Here is an 18,697-nt window from a genome sequence, read left to right on the forward strand (position 1 = left end):
TGTTCCTCTGTAAGCTCTCTACCAACACTTTGATCTGCTTATTATACAAGAAATTTTAACTTGAACAGAATGAAGTTTAAAGAACTCTACTAAGTACAGTTTTATCTAAACTAGATACTTGGCATGATCAAATTAAATTGAAAAAAAAAAAAAGAAAAAACACTCTACAAAGTTGAAAATTAAACCTTGAGATGCACACAGGTAGACATAACCAAATCCATGATCAGGGCATCAGCCTGTCATTCAAGCATTGCTGCATTACACTAGTCTACCTTACTCCCCCCTTTTTTTTTTTTTTATCAAGGCAATTTGGAAATCCCTGCTTTAGATGCTGGAGATAAATTCCCAAGCACAACCTCAATAGACTCCAGTTGGCTCCCACCAATGAAATTATAACCCGCTTTAAAGTCTTATGCCGCGTACACACGGTCGTTTTTTTTGTGATGAAATAAAACAACGTTTTTAAAAACGTCATTTAAAATGATCGTGTGTGGGCTTCACATAGTTTTTTGTCTTGTCATTAATAAAGTATTCACACCCTTTTCACTTTTCTATTTTTTGCAGTCTTGCACTACAGTTGTTTAAATTCTTTTTCTTTTCTCATTAATCTACACCCAGCAATTTTAGAAATGTCTGAATCTATTAAGAAGGAAAACTGAAATATCACATTGGCATAAGTATTTAGACCCTTTGCAACAACACTTCAAATTTAGCTCAGGTCCCCATGGCTGGACTGGGACAAAAATTTGGCCCTGGTCTTCATGCAGACCGGCCCACTTTAATTTTGAGTGTCCCCATCGGCACCCCCTTACATCAGAGTGTCCCCATTACCAGCAGCCTCCTTACATCAGAGTGTCCTCTCCTCCCCCTCCCACATGTACTCACAGTTCTAAAGGCAGCATCTCGTTCCTCTCTCCCAGCATCTTGTTCTTCTCTCCAGTCATGTGATAAGTGATAAGGGGAGAGAGGAAGGAACATCTGCCGGCTGTTTATCTCCCCCTGCAGGCTGGAGGGAGCAGAAAGCCTAATCCTCTCTCCAGCAAGTGACGGCAGCTGCTCCTCCTGACAGGAGTGAAATTGCGATCACTCACTATCAGAGAGGAGCGGCTTCAGGACTGCACTTGACCGGCCCACTGAGCCATCGGCCCACCGGGAAACTCCTGGTAGTCCCGATGGCCAGTACAGTATCTTGATCATTGCTGAGATGTTTCTACACCTTGATTGGAGTCCACCTGTGGTAAATGTAATTGATTGGGCATGATCTGGAAAAGCACACACCTCTCTATAAAAGGTCTCACAGCTGACAATGCATACTGTATCAGAGCAAAAGTCATGAGGTCAAAGGAACTGCCTGCAGAGCTCAGAGACGGTATATTGCAAGGCACAGATGTGGGGAAGGCTACAAAAAAAAAATCTGCGCTGAAAGTTCCCAAGAGCACAGTGGCCTCCATATTTCTCAAATCTAAGAAATTTGTTACAACCAGGACTCTTCCAAGAGCTGGTCCCTGTGCCAAACTGAGCAAATGGGAACAGACTTAGAGAGAGGTGGCTAAGATTCCGCTGGTCTCGCTGACTGAGCTCCAAAGATCCTGTGTGGAGATGGGACAACGTTCCAGAAGGACAACTATAACTACATCCCTCCACCAACCTGGGCTTTATGGTAGAGTGGCTAGACTTAAGCCTTTCCTCAGTGCAAAACACATGAAGGTCCGCTTGGAGTTTGCGAAAGCTTATTGACCTTGAAGATAATTATTATTGCGAATATCTATAGGAGGGGTTTCCATCATCCCTGCTAAGTTACATTTTATGTTTTATTTTCAGTTTGATGTGTACTATATGTTTTTAGTCATAAAGCACAGAGACTGGTATTGTGGAAATATTTAAGTTTGTTGAGAATACAATACATTAGAGGGTTCCACCATTAATGTTAAGTTATTGATTAGTAAAGTAGTACTGCACTTTTTTTTGGCGTTTGGGAACATATATCAGTGCTTAGCATCAGGTCTTTTACTCACAATTCCAGTAGTTTATTGTAAATAGTAGCATGGTGATTACCTATTATACTTTAGTCCTAAAAAACAAATAACTCTTCCTGAACCTGGAAAGATTCACTATGGCACAAGCTGTTCCCATGGCACAAGCTGTCCCTAATACCTCCCTGTGGTTACAGCTTGAAATAATAAAAGGGTGCTAGGCTAAGGATTGCAAGTGTCTCATTAATAACAAAGTAGGTAAATGGTTAATTTGATGTATTTATTCATATTAACAGAAAAAAATTATATTGTGCTTTTAGTAATTACAACAAAGTTATTTTACAATGTTTTATTCTCACTATGTTGGTATAAAAATACCAAGTTAATGTATTTTAGGAAATTCCCACTATAATATGAAGTTTTTTTCATAATGAGGTCAATATAAGTACAATAAAATAGTTGCCCACTTGTTTGTGGTGCCATGAGATAGATTTGTGTTTCTATACTTTTCCTAGAAATTATTAATTTCTAATTTTCGATTGAGTGGAGAAAAGGAAGAATATCTTTGCAGGTTTTTTTTTTGCTATGCCCACTCTTACAAGATTTACTTTCGCTTGTCCTGGTAAACATTTTACCAGGAAAACAAAAACTGATTTCACAGGACCCAAGAATATAGCTCCAAATAGGAGGAAAAAGTGTGTGTGTGTGTGTGTGTGTGTGTGTGTCGTGTCAGTGAAATCAATTATTATCCACCCGTATGAAAAGTGAAAAACAATGTGCCATACAAATCCTGGTTTCATAAACCGTGGAGAGGAGGCACTCTTCAACCAGAGGTAAGTATTATGGATTTGGAGCTGTTTTACCCTTCATGGTGAATCGGCTGAAAAGGGAACCCTCATCTGTATTTGAAGTCTTGAACTTGAAGAACTTTTGTGAGGGATTTAGGAGAATGTCTAATGGTCAGGATTTTGTAATTGTATAATGGTCAGGATTTTTGTGAGACCAGGAGGAGCATGACTGGAGTTTCATTAAAGAGGATGGTATCTCAGGTGCTAGCTGCACTCATTATTTATTTTTTGACATTGTTATAGTGAATTCTGCAAATAACTTCTCTGACAAATGCAGGATCTGGGTTCATGGGGCCAAGGGCTCTGCACACAATCAATTTCAATGTGTGAATCTTTGGACTTCAGGAGAAGCTGATAAAATATGACTTTTATATCGGGGCTAGGTAATTGGTTTCAGCAGATTCTGGGACACCACGAACTGTAATATTGTTGCAACAATTTCTATTTTGAGATCATCCTGTTGGTACATTATTTGTTGTGTGAGAACAGTGTGGTTGTTTAGGGTCTCATCATGTGATTTCAGAGTTCTGGCAAGACTATCAGCTGTTCAATTTCCTCCATTCTCTTTCCCAAATTCCGCTTCAGTTCCTTAATCTCTTGCCTGTATGTGTTTTCTATGTGCCTTACATATTATTCAAAGCCCATCTTAGTAGGTAATGCTTTTATGTGTCACCATCCATCGCTTGAGTCCCATCCATCGCTTGAGTTTGTGAATAGCTTCTTGGGTGAGTGGAGAGTCTGGCTGATCTCATGGGCCCTTGGAGCTCACCTCTGTTTGTTCTCTGTCTGTGGGGGGAGAAATAGAAGCTGGCATCTTGGTAGGCTGATTGTGTTTAGCAGCGACGGAGGAGTGGGTGGAAAAATCTTCTATATCCCATGGTAGTTTCTGTCCCCCTTCACAATGCTTCTCTTCTCTCAGTTGATGCTTGCCCATTGTGCAGATTGACTGTGTCTGGTCAGGCTGGGACCTTCTAGAGCAGTGGTGTCAAACTGGCGGCCCTCTAGCTGTTGTGGAACTACAAGTCCCATGCCTCTGCCTGTGGGAATCATGCTTGTAACTGTCAGCCTTGCAATGCCTCATGGGACTTGTATTTCCGCAACAGCTGGAGGGCTGCTAGTTTGACACCTGTGTTCTAGAAAGACTGAAGGGACCAGGAGTAGTTACACAAGTCTAACTTCTCATTGTGCTAAGCCACGCCCCCAGACCCACGGTTTTTAAATGAGTTACTGAGTCTGCACCAGTGAATGTTTGTGAAAATCCAATTCTCAGCTTAAAAAGTAGAACCTTGTGTGTGGAAATGTTATAGTCAGTGTGCATGATCGGGTGGACTTATGTGGGGGAAAAAAAAATGTTTGAATCTTCAAAATGTTTGAATTCAAGACAAAAAAATGTCTTGAATTGAATTGGTTATTCTTAGGGATGGTGATGATACTGCAAGCGATAAACCAGCATATAATGTATTTAGCAAAATTCACTGTCTTGGTTCAAATAAAATCACTTACAATAAATGTTGGATTGATTTCCCAATTTTCTAAATAACAAAAACTGCTGATGTTAATTAAGATGGCATTTAGAAAAAGTAGAATACACCATCCTAATAACTCTGTTTGTTTTCTTTTAAAAGCTATCCAGCTGTCTGTGAATTCCTTCAGCACAATAACTTGTTATCTATACTTCGAGCTCATGAAGCCCAAGATGCTGGGTAAGATTTTTTTTTTCTTCTAGAAACTTGCCACCATGTTTAGCTATAGCTTGTTTCTTATACCTCCTGCCTCTGATCAGTAATAGACTAATGCCCCGTACACACGGTTGGACATTTGACCGGAAAAAATTACATTGGAATTCCATCGGAGTAAAAGAGAACATGTTCTCTATCTAAACTCCGATGGAATTACTCGGAATTTCCGATGAAAAAAGTCTGATGGGGCATACAAGCGGTCTAAATATTTCCCATGGAAAAAGTCTGTCGGACTTTTTTCATCGGAAGTTCCGTTCATGTGTACAAGGCATAAGGGGTTAGATTTACTAAAAAAAAATCCACTTTGCACTACAAGTGCACTTGCCTTAGATCTATGGGGAAGATCTGAAATGAGGGGAAGCTCTGCTGATTTTATCATACAATCATGTACAAACAATAATGCTGTTTTTTTTATTTTCCTTGCATGTCGCTCTCTGATCTACAGTGATTTTCCTTTAGTAAATAAATACATTTCTTCTCCATATTGTCTACTGACTAGGCTATAGAATCACAAAAGGAAGAAAATTACACTTCATGCAATCAACCCAGCACTAAATATTTAGAGCTGACAGTACACCCATTAACTGAATTCTAATATAGACTCTTACACATGCCAAAATAAAGATATTATATAACCCAATAAGATAATTAGTGTGCGGTTTGCTAAACAGCTTAATGTGATCTGACCTGTAGCAATTAGAAGACCTAGAACACTGAGCAGACATAGCGATATTACTCAAACCTTTAACGCAAGAATGATATAGTCAGGATAAAAAATGTAATAATAAAAATAACAAATTGGGTAATAAAAGTGCTCTCAAAGCATAATCAAATATACAGTAGGTGCTGTCAAAACATAGTCAAATATAATCCGTAGTGGCAATAGACATTTAAATTTTATTAAAAAATAATTTTTTCCTTGTTTTGACATACTTTTATCAGCCAACCAGAGGCTGATGAAAGAAAAAAACTTCCAGAATTGTGTCCCTGCACGATACTAGCTTAGTGTTATGTCACTCCTGTTGGCGGCACCTTGGCTAACAGCACCCAGCATTAGCTTCTTTCATGTTTACAGTGGCTCCTTCTGCCATCATGGGTGCTCACCAATCCCCCTTGGCCAGGGTTGAGCTTTACTGAGGGCTTTGACTGACTGCAGAACTGTTTTGTGAGTGTTTTTTTACCTCATCTTGTTTAATACAATTATCCTTGCTTTGACATACTACACTATAGGCTCCTCTGCGTGGGTCTCTTTTCCTTTTGTCTATAGAATAACAAAAGGCTATTTAGAAAATCAGTTAGATAATTGTTTTTCACAAATGTCTAAAAAAAAATTGGTAGCAGTACCAGTGGTACAGTAATTAGGTTTTGCATTGCTTTGGCCAGTACTGAGTTAACAATAGAATGGTGGAAGAAATGGGGTTCGGCAGCTTCTTTGGCATAAGCCGAGACTCTTCATACAGTGAACTGGCTTCAAATAGACATGTAATTGAAGGTATTGCAATGTGCTTGTACTTCAGCAGTATTGTTACCACCAGGACAGGTGCCCTTGTACTATTCTCATCTATTTAAGCCCAGAAGGATGGCAAGGAGGGAAGGAACTGTATTGTCTGACCATATAATGATTTATACAGGTAGAGTAATGTTTTTGGGTAAAATAAATGTATATTTAATTCACCTTTATCAAATTTCTGTAAAATTGGATACCGATTCAGAACTTTCCAATAGACCACAGCACACATATATGCTGACATGTAATCTGCAGAGGACAGAACTCAGAGATTGGCTAATGCTGCTCAGTCACTGGCCAATCAACAGCTGATCGCAAGGAGATGACCAAGTTTTATTAACTTCAGAAGACAGGTCAGGTCACCAGTCTGGTTGTAATCTCTGGCGGGTTTTTGTAAGGACTTGATGCATGAAAATACAAATTCTTTAGCAGGTAAAACAGCTTTTGTATACTTATTGCAATTGTGTGGTTTTTTTTTTTGGTTTTTTTTTTGGGGGGGGGAGCTTTCACATCTAAATTAGTAAAATCTTATATATATTTTTAGGAGAGCGTCTTCTCTAGAAGATTCCTTTAGATGAATATGTTAAAAATATAATAATTATATCTGTATCTTTTTCACAGGTATCGTATGTATAGAAAAAGCCAAACAACAGGCTTCCCCTCCCTAATTACAATATTTTCAGCACCAAATTATCTAGATGTATACAACAATAAAGGTAAGACGTGTGCTTATTTTTCTGGCACCTAGTCTTGTTATGTACCAAGAAGTGCACGTAACGAAACCTGTTTTACACTTCTGTAATGGAACACGTTTATTTTATACTGTGTTTGTGTGGATTAGGTCAATGCTTTGTGGTATTGGGCATGTAATGCTGCAGTAAACCTGCCATCATTGGGTCATAAATTGGAGACCCTGAAATGTGTATTTTGTTTAAAGTGGTTGTAAAGGCAGAAGATTTTTTATCTTTGTGCATTCTATGCATTAATTTTCAAAGCCTTCTTTGTGCAGCAGCCCCCCTAATACTTACCTGAGCACCATCTCTATGCAACAATACCCACGAGTGCCTCGGTCGTCTGGGACGCTCCCTCCTGATTGGTGGAAGTAGGTTTAGGCTTGGTTAGAATTTGGATGGAATTGCACTTTATTAAAGGAACTTCTTGCACAGAGGCAAAGAGCAGAAGTTGTTCCATGGCAGATTACTGCAAGTCTGGAAGAAAAACACAAAGGACAACAATATTTAAATAAGAATACACATGCCTCTTGTATGTAGACAATATTAATTTAGTCTGGAATTCAACTCTACATATCATCTTAAATAGTACAATGTCTGTTTTTCCACAGAACTGCTTAGCTGCTCATTATTTATTTTATGGAAAGATTCAGTTAATTACAATTGAAGTGGATTTCTGACCTTTATTGTCAGCATACTGCATCTGCCTAAAAACTGTCCTAAGTAGTTTATTTCTTGACATTCATTAATGGGATTAACATAACCATTAGCGCAAGCATGTTTATTTAATTAAGACATTGCATAATTTAAATGAATACCGTTCTTAAGCTGTAACATAAATTTATTTCACTTTTGGCACAGAACTGGCATTTTGGCATTTGAAGAATTTTTCTTTTGCTACCCCTTTTTGTTCACATTTCTTTTAAATTCCTGCATTTCCAAGCTGACACAGCAAGGCAGTTAAACAGGAAGGGTTCCAAGATATATAGAGTAATTTATTTACATTTTGACATTATTTTGTAATTTTCTTTTGTGGTTCCATTCTCAAATTTTGGAGGTTATCAACATCTATTAGTCATTATTTTGCAGGTGAAAAGTAGGGTTTTGCTTCTTCCTGTGTTTGCAGTTCTGGATCCTTCACAAAGGATGCAAATACTTTCTCGCTACACTTGCTGTTTCAACTCCTTTCTGAAACTCTTACAAGCTATTTGCTCACCTGTCCCACACTTATTAATATTGGTACCCATTTGGGGAGGATTTTGTACAAAAATGGTACACTCACTCCAGTGTGGATAGGGCAGTGCCACACCTTAACAAAGCGACTACTATAGTGGTGGAGGATACACCTGTCACAACCAGTAAGAACGCTGTTCTTGCCTGTGGGCCATGTTTTCAACTCATGTTGGCTGTGACTTTACTGTGCCAAATCATAGTTGAGTGTTCACAATCCCTTAAATATAATCCTACCACGGCTGTGGTTGATCCCTTGATTATGGAATGCATTGAATTAAAGGCTGTAGCTTTAAACATCAATTGTTACAGTTATCAGCTTATTTATGACAAGGGCCCCTATCGGTGCACATGCATAGGGCACTGTAACCAAAATGCTAGACTGTGGAACCCTTATCCAAGAAGCATTTGATCCACATGAAGTTTTAAGGACTCTTGATACAATTATGAGGTAGATTTGTGGTGGAAAGAGTACCCACTTCCTCAGCAGAGAAAACAGAAGGAACAGATTACAAAGCCTTCTCCCTTTTTATCTGTCAAGAAACTTCCCTTTAGCTTCTGGGGTTCAGTGTCTACAGAATACAAACCATCCTCTGTACTTTCCAGAGTCAATGTTGTTTGTTAACCTTTGTAGATACTTGTACAGCTTGCATCTCAGACACTTTTATAACGCTGACTCAAACCCAGGGCTATAAACTGGAGTTTCACTTCCTATTCTCCCTTGGACTCTCAACTCCAACCTTCCTGTGTCATCACACAGATTAGTAGATCTCCATCGGGACCCTCTCTGGTCATCTGGATGAAGGTGTCATTGCCCCAGTTCCTGTGACAGAACAGTTTCAAGGATTTTAATAAACCTATTCACTGTCCCCAAACCCAAAGGTGGCAACCGCTCAACCTGGATCTCAAAGCTTCAAATTACTTAATGTGAGCTCGGAAACTGCATGGAATCCACTAGGTCTGTCATCACTCCCTTTTAACCAGGGAGACTTTCTGGCTGTTGTTGTCAGGGATGCGTACTTCCATTCCCCTTTTTTTTTCAGCCTGTCAGCGTTTCCTTCATTTTTTTGTGGGACCCCTACACTACTAATTTATTGCCCTGCCTTTTGGCCTTATGTCTGCACTGTGTTCACCAAAGTGCTGACCCCAGTATTAGTCCTACTGCGCTCTTGTAACATCCCTATTAATGAATTGTGAATGTATATTTTGGACCTCATAGTAGCCTCCTTCAAAGCATTTCCATTTGCTAATTTTCACTCCGTCGCTCTGTTGTCTAGGTCAATTAAAAAAATTTCCTGGACAGACCAATTTCATGTGTCACTGAGGACCAGATAGTCTCTATACCGGTGCCTCTGCAATCATGGAAGTCCATCCTTCTCACCTGGTACTGTAGATCTTCACAATGGATCCCAGCCTGTTCTAAGCCCCCTGTTAAGATACTAAACCACCAGACATCCACCTATACACTTTTGTATATACAAGTTAGGTGGATGCCTGGTGTTTTGCCTCCATTTATACAGGATAGGGAGTCCTGCTTAATGAACCTAATAAACTTGGCATGACTTTACGTGCCTAAGAATTACCAAACCCTCTCTAATATGTACATCCTAAAGAGGAACTAAACCCCCCCTATACAGTTTTGTTTGTCTTTACCTTATTACCATGTCCACTTGGTTTCCCTAAAAAAACAACTTGCATGCCCAGCAAATTCAGCATTGCCATGCTTTGATCTTTCAATCAACAGCGTCTATTTGAGTGATTTTCGCAGGGATTTAGAGTCAATAATGCATTTTTCTCCAGATTCTCTGAATCTTTGTATGATATTATGTACTGTAGATAATATTTAAATACTATGCAATTTAACATAAGTCTGAAATTGTTCGACAATTCCTAGATGTAGCTTTTCACAAATTGGTGAATCTCTGCCCATTTTAATTTGAAGACACTCTGACTCTCTAAGATTCTCTTTTGGTACCCAATAATATTACTGACCTGTTGCCAATTTACCTAACTAGTTGCAAAATGCTCTTCGAGCTTTTTCTTCTTAGTACCACTTTCAAGCATTAGGAAAGGATGCCGCGCATCCAATATTTGTATGAAATAGAGGTATAAAAGTGAGTGCTTCCTTTCTTTTTTTTTTTTTAAAGTGTATTTTGTGCGTGTACTCGAGAGAGGAGCTGGACTACAGGAGTTGGGAGTAGGCAGGCCTCTCCCAGAGACAATCTGCCACCTTTCTCCATGCCCCGGGTGGCAATGGCGGGTGTGTGAGGGGGTCCTCCCACACAGCCCGCCCTACCTTTTTCGCTTTGAAGCCCAACGGGGCAGAGGGACTCCCTATAAGGGAGTGAGAGGATTTGCCCGCTCAACCAGCCCCATTAGTCCTTCGCCTCTCTTTTTTAGAGACCGCGTGGTCAAAGTGCGTGCATGTTAACCCAATTTTGAGTGCGTGTAAGTGTGGTGGTTTTTGTGGGAGGGGGGTGGGCGTACTAAGCGCAGGCTTACCTCGCATAGCACACCCACCGGGAGCCGGGCTGAGACCACCAAACTCAATTCACATGTAGCCGAGACCGGGATCCGAACCCCAAGCTGCAGAGGTGAATGGCTTGTCAGCGCAGTGCCAATTGCGTTGAGCCACCGCAGCTCCCTGAGTGCTTCCTTTCTGGCATGATCAAGAGCTGACTGTCTCTTTCTGGTTTAGGCAGCTGGCCCCCTGATAATGTGCCACCAGATCCACCCTCCTCTGGCCACTGTGTTGAAGCTGATGTTTCCAGGGATATGTGATGTGCGTATCCCTGGAAGCTTCAGGAGCAGAGGAGACATTTTCTCCTAGGTGATATGTTAAGTGAGGTGAAGTGTAACACAGCTTTTTAGATTGTGGAGGGTAGGGGAGGTTTGCAGGTATGAAGTGTGTTTTGTTTGAGTGAAAAGTATGCTTTAACTTCCACAAGGAGGATTAGGCTTGAGCCACCTGGATTCCTGCATTAGGTAGGAGATGGTGGGCTGCAAGTTGACTATCTTGACTAAGCTAGATTGGCATATTGGAGCACACTGGCCAGAAAACTCCAGGGCTTCTGGTGTGCTTTGGTCTGCTGCGAAATCATATCATGTAAGTAGTTGATTATATTTATTATCTTGACAGATTCACTTGAAAATCTAAGAGCTCAGGTACTGCAGGAGTTAGGCGTTGAAACAAATTCTAAGACTCTCTTCATAAACTAATGGTTTGATTTTAGGAAAATTCCAAATGTTGTCTGCATCAACACCTGCTTATGAAATCTTGCATTGAAATATAACCATCTTCTGTTTTAGGAAGTATTTCATTGTAATGTCTTGACTTACGTTAATGCAGCCAGTAAACAATAAATCAAGGATCCTAGACAAAATTTGACAGTTAATAGGAGCTTGAAGATGTATTTAAGCCCATTTATATTTCCACACTAAAATCAGGATCACCTGCTGCTTGTAGAGCCAAAGTAAATATGGCCAGTCATGGTTTTACATTTTGTTTAAACTGTTGTCTTAACTGGTGAATCAAGCAAAATGTCTCCTAATATTTGGAATATAATTATTTCATACTGCAGTTAAAAATAATATAATCCAAATTATTTTTGCCAAGTATATTTAAATGGTTTTAGTTATGTGTATGTAAAAACCTTCATTACCAAAAGGTAAACAAACAAAATTATACATTACCAGTATTTAAGAGTTCTTTCTGTTTGAGAAGCAAGGTCCCCCATGAGGGACCTCTTTCACCCCCCTACATCTTTGCATTAAATCTCTCCTTCCAAAGATAGAGTGAGAGCTCTCCCATCAGCAATCCTCCAAGATTCCTTCCAAAGAGATAAGTTCCCCTTTTGCTCTCTGCAACACCTTTTAACACACCCAAGCAGTGGGTGTGTATCTCACTTTACTACGTCACTGTAAATCTCATATGATGCTATGTTAGGTAGGCTGCCATTAGCAACCAAGGATGTGGCAATTTTGAGTAATGCCACTTTTAGCCCGTAGGTGCGGTGGTGTATAAGGAATAATTCCTAATGATGGGTCATCTAGGGTCAGTCATGATTTATGATCCCCTTTGACTTGAGTCTTGGTATAGCACCATAAATTGTTTTATATGCCAAACAATTGTCAGACATTCTGGCATTTCTTACCAATTTATAGACTGGGAATGTTTACCCACCTTAGATTAGACTATTTGTTGAATTCCTAAGAAAAGTGAAGTCCTTAGGCCGCGTACACACGGTCGTTCCAAACCGATGAGAATGGTCCGACGGGCCATTTCCATCGGTTCACCGCTGAAGTGGCCTGATGGTCTGATGTGGGTACACACTATCGTTCCAAAAAACGATCGGGTCAGAACGCGGTGACGTCAAACACACGACGTGCTGAATAAAACGAAGTTCAATGCTTCCAAGCATGCGTCGACTTGAATCTGAGCATGCGCAGGTTTTGAACCAATGCTTTCTGTACTAACCATCGGTTTGGACCGATCGGGCAGTGGTCCATCGGTTCGATTTTAAAGCATGTTTTAAAATTTTGGACCGAAGGACAACAGACCGATGGGCTATACACACGGTCGGTTTGGACCGATGAAACTGAACCTCGGTCCATTCTCATCGGTTTTGTCTGACCGTGTGTACGCGGCCTTAGAAGTACTTTTCAAGGCAAAACCCTTACATCCCAAATACAGATTCTCCTCTGACACTAATGCCGCGTACACACCATCACTTTATGTGATGAAAAAAAATGACGTTTTTAAAAACGTCACTTTAATTGACTGTGTGTGGGGGAAAACGTCGTTTTATGTCTTGTAAAAAACGACCAAAAAAAATTGAAGCATGCTTCAATTTTATGTGTCGTTTTTCAAAAGTGCACTTTTTACTTCACAGAAATTGACCGTGTGTAGCAAAAAACTTCGTTTTCTAAGACATTTTTTCATCCACGCATGCCCAGAAGCTACTTATGAAGCAAGCTTCAATGGTAAAACGTGGTGGAACGTAACCTCACTTTGCAAGATCATTGTGAGAAAACGATGGTGTGTAGGCAACTTCGTCTTTGAAAATTGAAGTTTCAAAAACGTCATTTTTTACTTCACAGAAAGTGTCGTTTTTTTTCATCACATAAAGTGATGGTGTGTATGCGGCATTAGGGTCTCACATTTGTAAGGATAATAATATATATGTATTAACGAGTTGATATATGAATTACTAATACACATATATTGTTAAGGCATTATAAAGAAACAATATTATTTAAGATATATAATACAATAGCTTATTGGTGGGTGAGCCCCCCCCCCCCCCCAGTTTCGTTCATGCGAAGAACATGTGAATACATGTGAAACCAGAGCTCCTTACCATTCTCTTATCTTAGAAGTGTCAAACTCAAAAGAGATATGACCTTAGAGATGGGACATACAAGGTTTATACAACCTCCCTGTGAGACATAAAGTCCTTCTGGTAACAAAGCCTCACTCACAGGCTTTGAACTGTGATTCAACCTAAGACACAAAATGGTGTCTCTTCTGCCAAATATATATGAATATGGAACACTATGAAAAAATATACAATGTGCGACTTTATATGTATTCTTATAACCCCACATTTTCCGACAGTATGAAGAACTAAGATGTCTGTTTTATCATAAAGTTTTGTCTTAGATTATGGTTATTTTTTTAAGAGTAATCAACACTGTACAATGTTATAAATAATGTTGGGTAAATTACTATATAAGCCTTATAGAGTTTACTACAAATATTTGTCCTGTATATCTTAATTATGTATCTTTGTATTTTAGCTGCAGTATTGAAGTATGAGAACAATGTCATGAACATAAGGCAGTTCAATTGTTCTCCTCACCCATACTGGCTTCCAAATTTCATGGATGTCTTTACCTGGTCCTTGCCTTTTGTTGGAGAGAAAGGTATGCATATAATTCATTATTTAATGTTCTCTTTCACAGCTAGACAATCAGTAAATTATGCCTAAATAAATTTCATCCTTTAAAACAGGACTATAAGTAATAAAATACTTTCAACGAGACGACAAATCAAACTGTTCTTTTGTATGGTTAAAATGTTGCTGTTTTGCCATGGCAAAAATGATTTTGGCATTTATGCCTAACTAGCCAAAAAATTGGAGCAATTTTTTTGCAAATGTTTACCATTGTTTAATCCTTAGTCTACCAGGGTACAATTTTAGTTGGCACAGAAAACAAGGAGTTAAAGCAATCTCACAACTGCTGAAACCATGAGCTTGGTACCAACTCTAACAGCCGGGAAAGGGCTTTCAAATACAACTGATCCAATCACTTTTATGGGGGTTATTCTGGTGCGACCCATGAGGGTTTCTGGACTCTCCCGTTCCTTCGGACAGCCCAAGAGCTCAAGAAATGGCTCCTACAGTTATAGTAGGTAGTGATTGGAGCAGCTGTCATTACCCTGTGATAAAAAATGACCTGTCTTTGCCCAATACTATCACATAAGGGGCTTGTTGGACCCATTGGAATAGTAATAAAGTACTTTTTTTATTTTATTTTAATATAAAATAAATAAAAATTTAAAAAATGTATTTATGTCACCCCCCCCTGTACTCTACCAATTCAAACGTGCAGCATAGGACGAGCACATGTATGTAAACATAAATTGTGTTACGCTTGTGAGGTATCATTGCTACCGTTGGAGGCAAAGTAGGGTCATAATCCATAGCTAACTCAAAACTGATAACCTGTAAAAGCTTTCAAAACATATAGCATCAAATTGTTCCTATTATTAGGATTTTATCATGGCAACCAATGTATACAACCAATTGATTCATATAAAAGTGTAAATTGTATTCTTCATGATTAAAAAAGACCTCCGTGAGGCTCAAACATTTCTTAAAATCAATAATGATTTTATTGTCAATGCAACATTGGTACAACGTTAATACACAATTGTTTGCTAGGTGGGTATACCCAATACCATTATAAGACTACATTTCACAAGGTTCAGTAACCATCTATGTAGGGAAAGGAAAATCCAATGCGTTTTCGAAAATTTCAAAGTATCTTCATCAGGGATATGTTACCACCACCCTGCAATATAGAGAAAGTTGCCAGTAATTTTTGTTTGCATAAATATTTATTACAGCCATTATTCACCAATGTAAATGAATCTGTCCAAATAACCTTCCCAGATAGGAACATGATGCACCCACCAAACAGGACCACATATGTAAAAGAGTAACCGAAAAGCAAAAATTTGTCCATGGGAACCTTCAGTACAAGAAAAATATTAAAGAATAGTGATCCGAGTAATAGTAGTTGTTTGTAAAAACAAAAAAACAACTTACTATTATGTGGTAGAAATCCCCAAGAAGCCAAGTCTTGGCGTCTTGTTCGAATCCGAAAAAAAAACCCATTAAAGGGTTGTCACCGACACATTACACCTGCATGAAATACGCCCTGAATAAAGCGGATGTATAGATCTGTCATCCAACTGAATCCCCGCTGGCAGTAAACTATCTCCACCTTGGTGACACCATGCTAGATATCGATATCTGCCGGAGTATCCCAATTCAGCAGCCTGGACCTCACAGAAAAAAAAACATATGCCTATGAAGGATTTTGGGTACTATTATTTTTTGTGATTTCAACAGACTTGCATAGTTTTAAGACTTAACATGTTATCTATTTACTGGACGTAACCCCATCTTTTTTTATACCTTACCAAAAAACTGGCTATAATAATGTGCGTGTACAAAAATTCTGTGTACTGTAATTTTTCTGAAAACGTGTTTGATAAACAGCTGTGCAAATATGCTACATAAACAAATGTTCAACATGTTTGCAAAAAAGTAGAAAATTGTTCCTGTATACAGGTGTTTAAGGGCAAAAAAGACAATCTATATGTGTATTAGGTAGTTTGTAGAGGTGGCATCATATTTGTTTTCCTGCCCTAAATTTTGTTTGTTCTTTTCCTGTTTACAGCTGACATTTTATGCCAATTTTGAAAAAAAAAATTGTAACGCTAAGAATGGCTAATAATAACAAAAACTTTAATAGCAACTTTTACCGTGAGGCCCCTTTCACACTGGGGCTTTTTCGAGCGTTATTGGAGCGTTATTGGAGCGTTATTGTAGCGAATCCCCATTTGCAATCCCAATGTGAAAGCTGAGTTCTTTCAGAGGCCTTTCACACTGCCAGAGCCCGAAAAATGCTGGTAAAGCACCGCTAAGACCCTAACGTTTTAGGGCGTTTTTGCAGTGCCTCAGTGTGAAAGGGTAAGGCGTTTTTACAGCGCCCAAAAGCTGCTCCAAAGATGCAGGACTTTTCGCAACGCCCCGCCAGTGCAACGACTCAGTGTGAAAGGGTAAGGCGTTTTTACAGCACTTTCAATTCATTTCAATGGAGAGGGGCGTTTTTGGAGCGTTTTTTCCAGCGCCCAAAAGCTGCTCCAAAGATGCTGCTTGCAGGTCTCAGTGTGAAAGGGTCCATTGAGATGCATTGAGAGCGTTTTATGAGCGTTTTAATAGCGCTATTTTTAATGCTAAAATGCTTCAGTGTGAAAGGGGTCTAAGTGTAGTTAAAAAAATGTTAAAGTGCACCTGACAGTTTTGTATTGCTAATCCAGCTGTGGCCACCTACTATAAAGATAGAAACATATGGATGGTCCACAGTTTTGACGTTTCTGGGAAGTGTTGAAATTTGCATATTCAGAGTTTTGGGACGCAGATGTTTGCTTGGTGATTGTATTATATTTTTGCAGCCAGTGCAGAAATGGGAGGTGTACTTTGAGATCTATTTCTAGTTGGAAACATTTCTGTTTGAAGATAACAATGTATGTAGTAGTTGCATAGTAATATATGTAATATATTTTTTTTTTTTACAGTGACAGAAATGCTGGTAAATGTTCTCAGCATCTGCTCTGATGATGAACTGGTATCAGATGAAGATACTGATGGTAAGAATAGAAAGACTTTGGAAGCCTGCTTACGCTTCATAATATATTAATATTATCTATTTGTGTTCCAATATAGTTTTTTTTCTCTCGCTGGAATGCTTTGTGTGAGGAGTTTTTGTGGAAAAGATACCATACTAGCTTAATTCACTTGCTTTGGTGTGATGCATGACTTTATGATGAATGCAACTGAAGCAGTATTGTCATTTAAGAGCTAGAATGTAATCATTTAGATGTCTAAGGCCGCGTATATACGGTCGGTGAAAACCGATGAAAACGGACTAAAGGACCGTTTCATTGTGTGTGGGCCCCATCGGTCAGTTATCCTTCGGTCCAAAAATTTAGAACTTGCTTTAAAATTCAACCGATGGACTGATAACCGATAGGTCAAAACCAATGGTTAGTATGCAAAAGCATTGGTTAAAAACCCGCGCATGCTCAGAATCAAGTCGATACATGCTTGGAAACATTGAACTTCGTTTTTTTCTGCACGTCGTTGTGTTTTACGTCACCGCGTTCTGACATGATCGGTTTTTTTTCTGATGGTGTGTAGGCACATCAGACAATCTGTCAGCTTCATCGGTTAACCGATGGACTGATCGTGTGCACGCGGCCTCAGGCCTCGTACACACGACCGAGTTTCTCGGCAAAAACCAGCAAGAAACTTGCTGGGAGATATTTTTTTGCCGAGGAAACCGGTCGTGTGTACATTTTCGCAGAGGAAACTGTCTTCTTTTTCCTCGACGGGAATGGAGAAACTTGCCTTGTCGAGTTCCTCGACAGCCTAACAAGGAACTCGACGAGGAAAACGATGTGTTTCGCCCGTCGAGTTCCTCGGTCGTGTGTACGAGGCTTTACACTTACAGATTTGCATACTTGGCTAAACATAGTTAGGATCCTACTGACTAATGAAAATCAATATTTGCAACAAAATTTTACATTTATGAACAAACTATTTGTTTTTACCTTGTCTAAATCACTACCAAAGTTATAGTACATATCAGAAGCTACACATGTGCAATATTTGCAGTTGAGGGGACAAGCCAATGCAAAAAGGGTTGGGATTTCTTTGTCCAGGTTATTTTTTTTCCCAAAAAGTGCTACCTATTTGCTATGCATACTCTGCTATCCAAGTCAAGTACTGGTACATGTGATAGTTTGTCTACAATCCGGCAAACTGTTTTGTGCAAAGAGTTACATTTAACATTAAAGGTTAAGTTCACCTTTTCATAAAAAATAAAAAATGCATATATTTTTGCAGGTAAAAAAATTTGCATTTATTATTTTTTAAAGCAGGAGCCTGAAAAGTGTTGCACCCGTGATCAGCAGCATTTCACAGGTGCAGTGTCAGGCTCCTGCACACACCGCCAGGGCTGTAGCCAGTGTGCATGAACTACATGCTGATCAGCGCACCAGCAATTCATTCAAACTATAAGTATGTCTGGAGTGGTGGAAGATGGTTCTCATAGTTTATTCATTCACAGGAATTTGTGAATGCCGCAGCTGTGTGGGCGGAGCATGGAGTTTAATCCCCGCCCGCTGTCACAGAGGAACGAGGAAGTGTAATCTAGTGGAGAGGGGGACAGGAGCTGGAACATATTACATGTTTCACCCTATATACTGGTGGAACATGTAGCATGTCCCAAAGATGAACTTTTCCTTTAACACGGATGGGGGAATATATAGCCTAACCTAGATTGACCAGAAGAGTAAGCCCCCTAGGATTTT

At 39.3% G+C, this 18,697-nt stretch overlaps 1 protein-coding gene across 5 annotated transcripts in view; it reads left to right on the forward strand.

The window, feature by feature from the left end:
- Positions 1–18,697, forward strand: part of PPP3CA (protein phosphatase 3 catalytic subunit alpha) — a 353,670-nt gene that overhangs the window by 285,108 nt on the left and 49,865 nt on the right. For all 5 annotated transcript variants that reach the window (XM_040329963.1, XM_040329973.1, XM_040329989.1 and 2 more), the window contains exons 7-10: positions 4,447–4,524; positions 6,689–6,783; positions 13,828–13,953; positions 16,901–16,972. In XM_040329963.1, the coding sequence (XP_040185897.1) occupies positions 4,447–4,524; positions 6,689–6,783; positions 13,828–13,953; positions 16,901–16,972 (371 nt within the window). The remainder of the gene's footprint in view (positions 1–4,446; positions 4,525–6,688; positions 6,784–13,827; positions 13,954–16,900; positions 16,973–18,697) is intronic.

Source organism: Rana temporaria, chromosome 1 (assembly GCF_905171775.1).
Source record: "Rana temporaria chromosome 1, aRanTem1.1, whole genome shotgun sequence".
Taxonomy (NCBI): domain Eukaryota; kingdom Metazoa; phylum Chordata; class Amphibia; order Anura; family Ranidae; genus Rana; species Rana temporaria.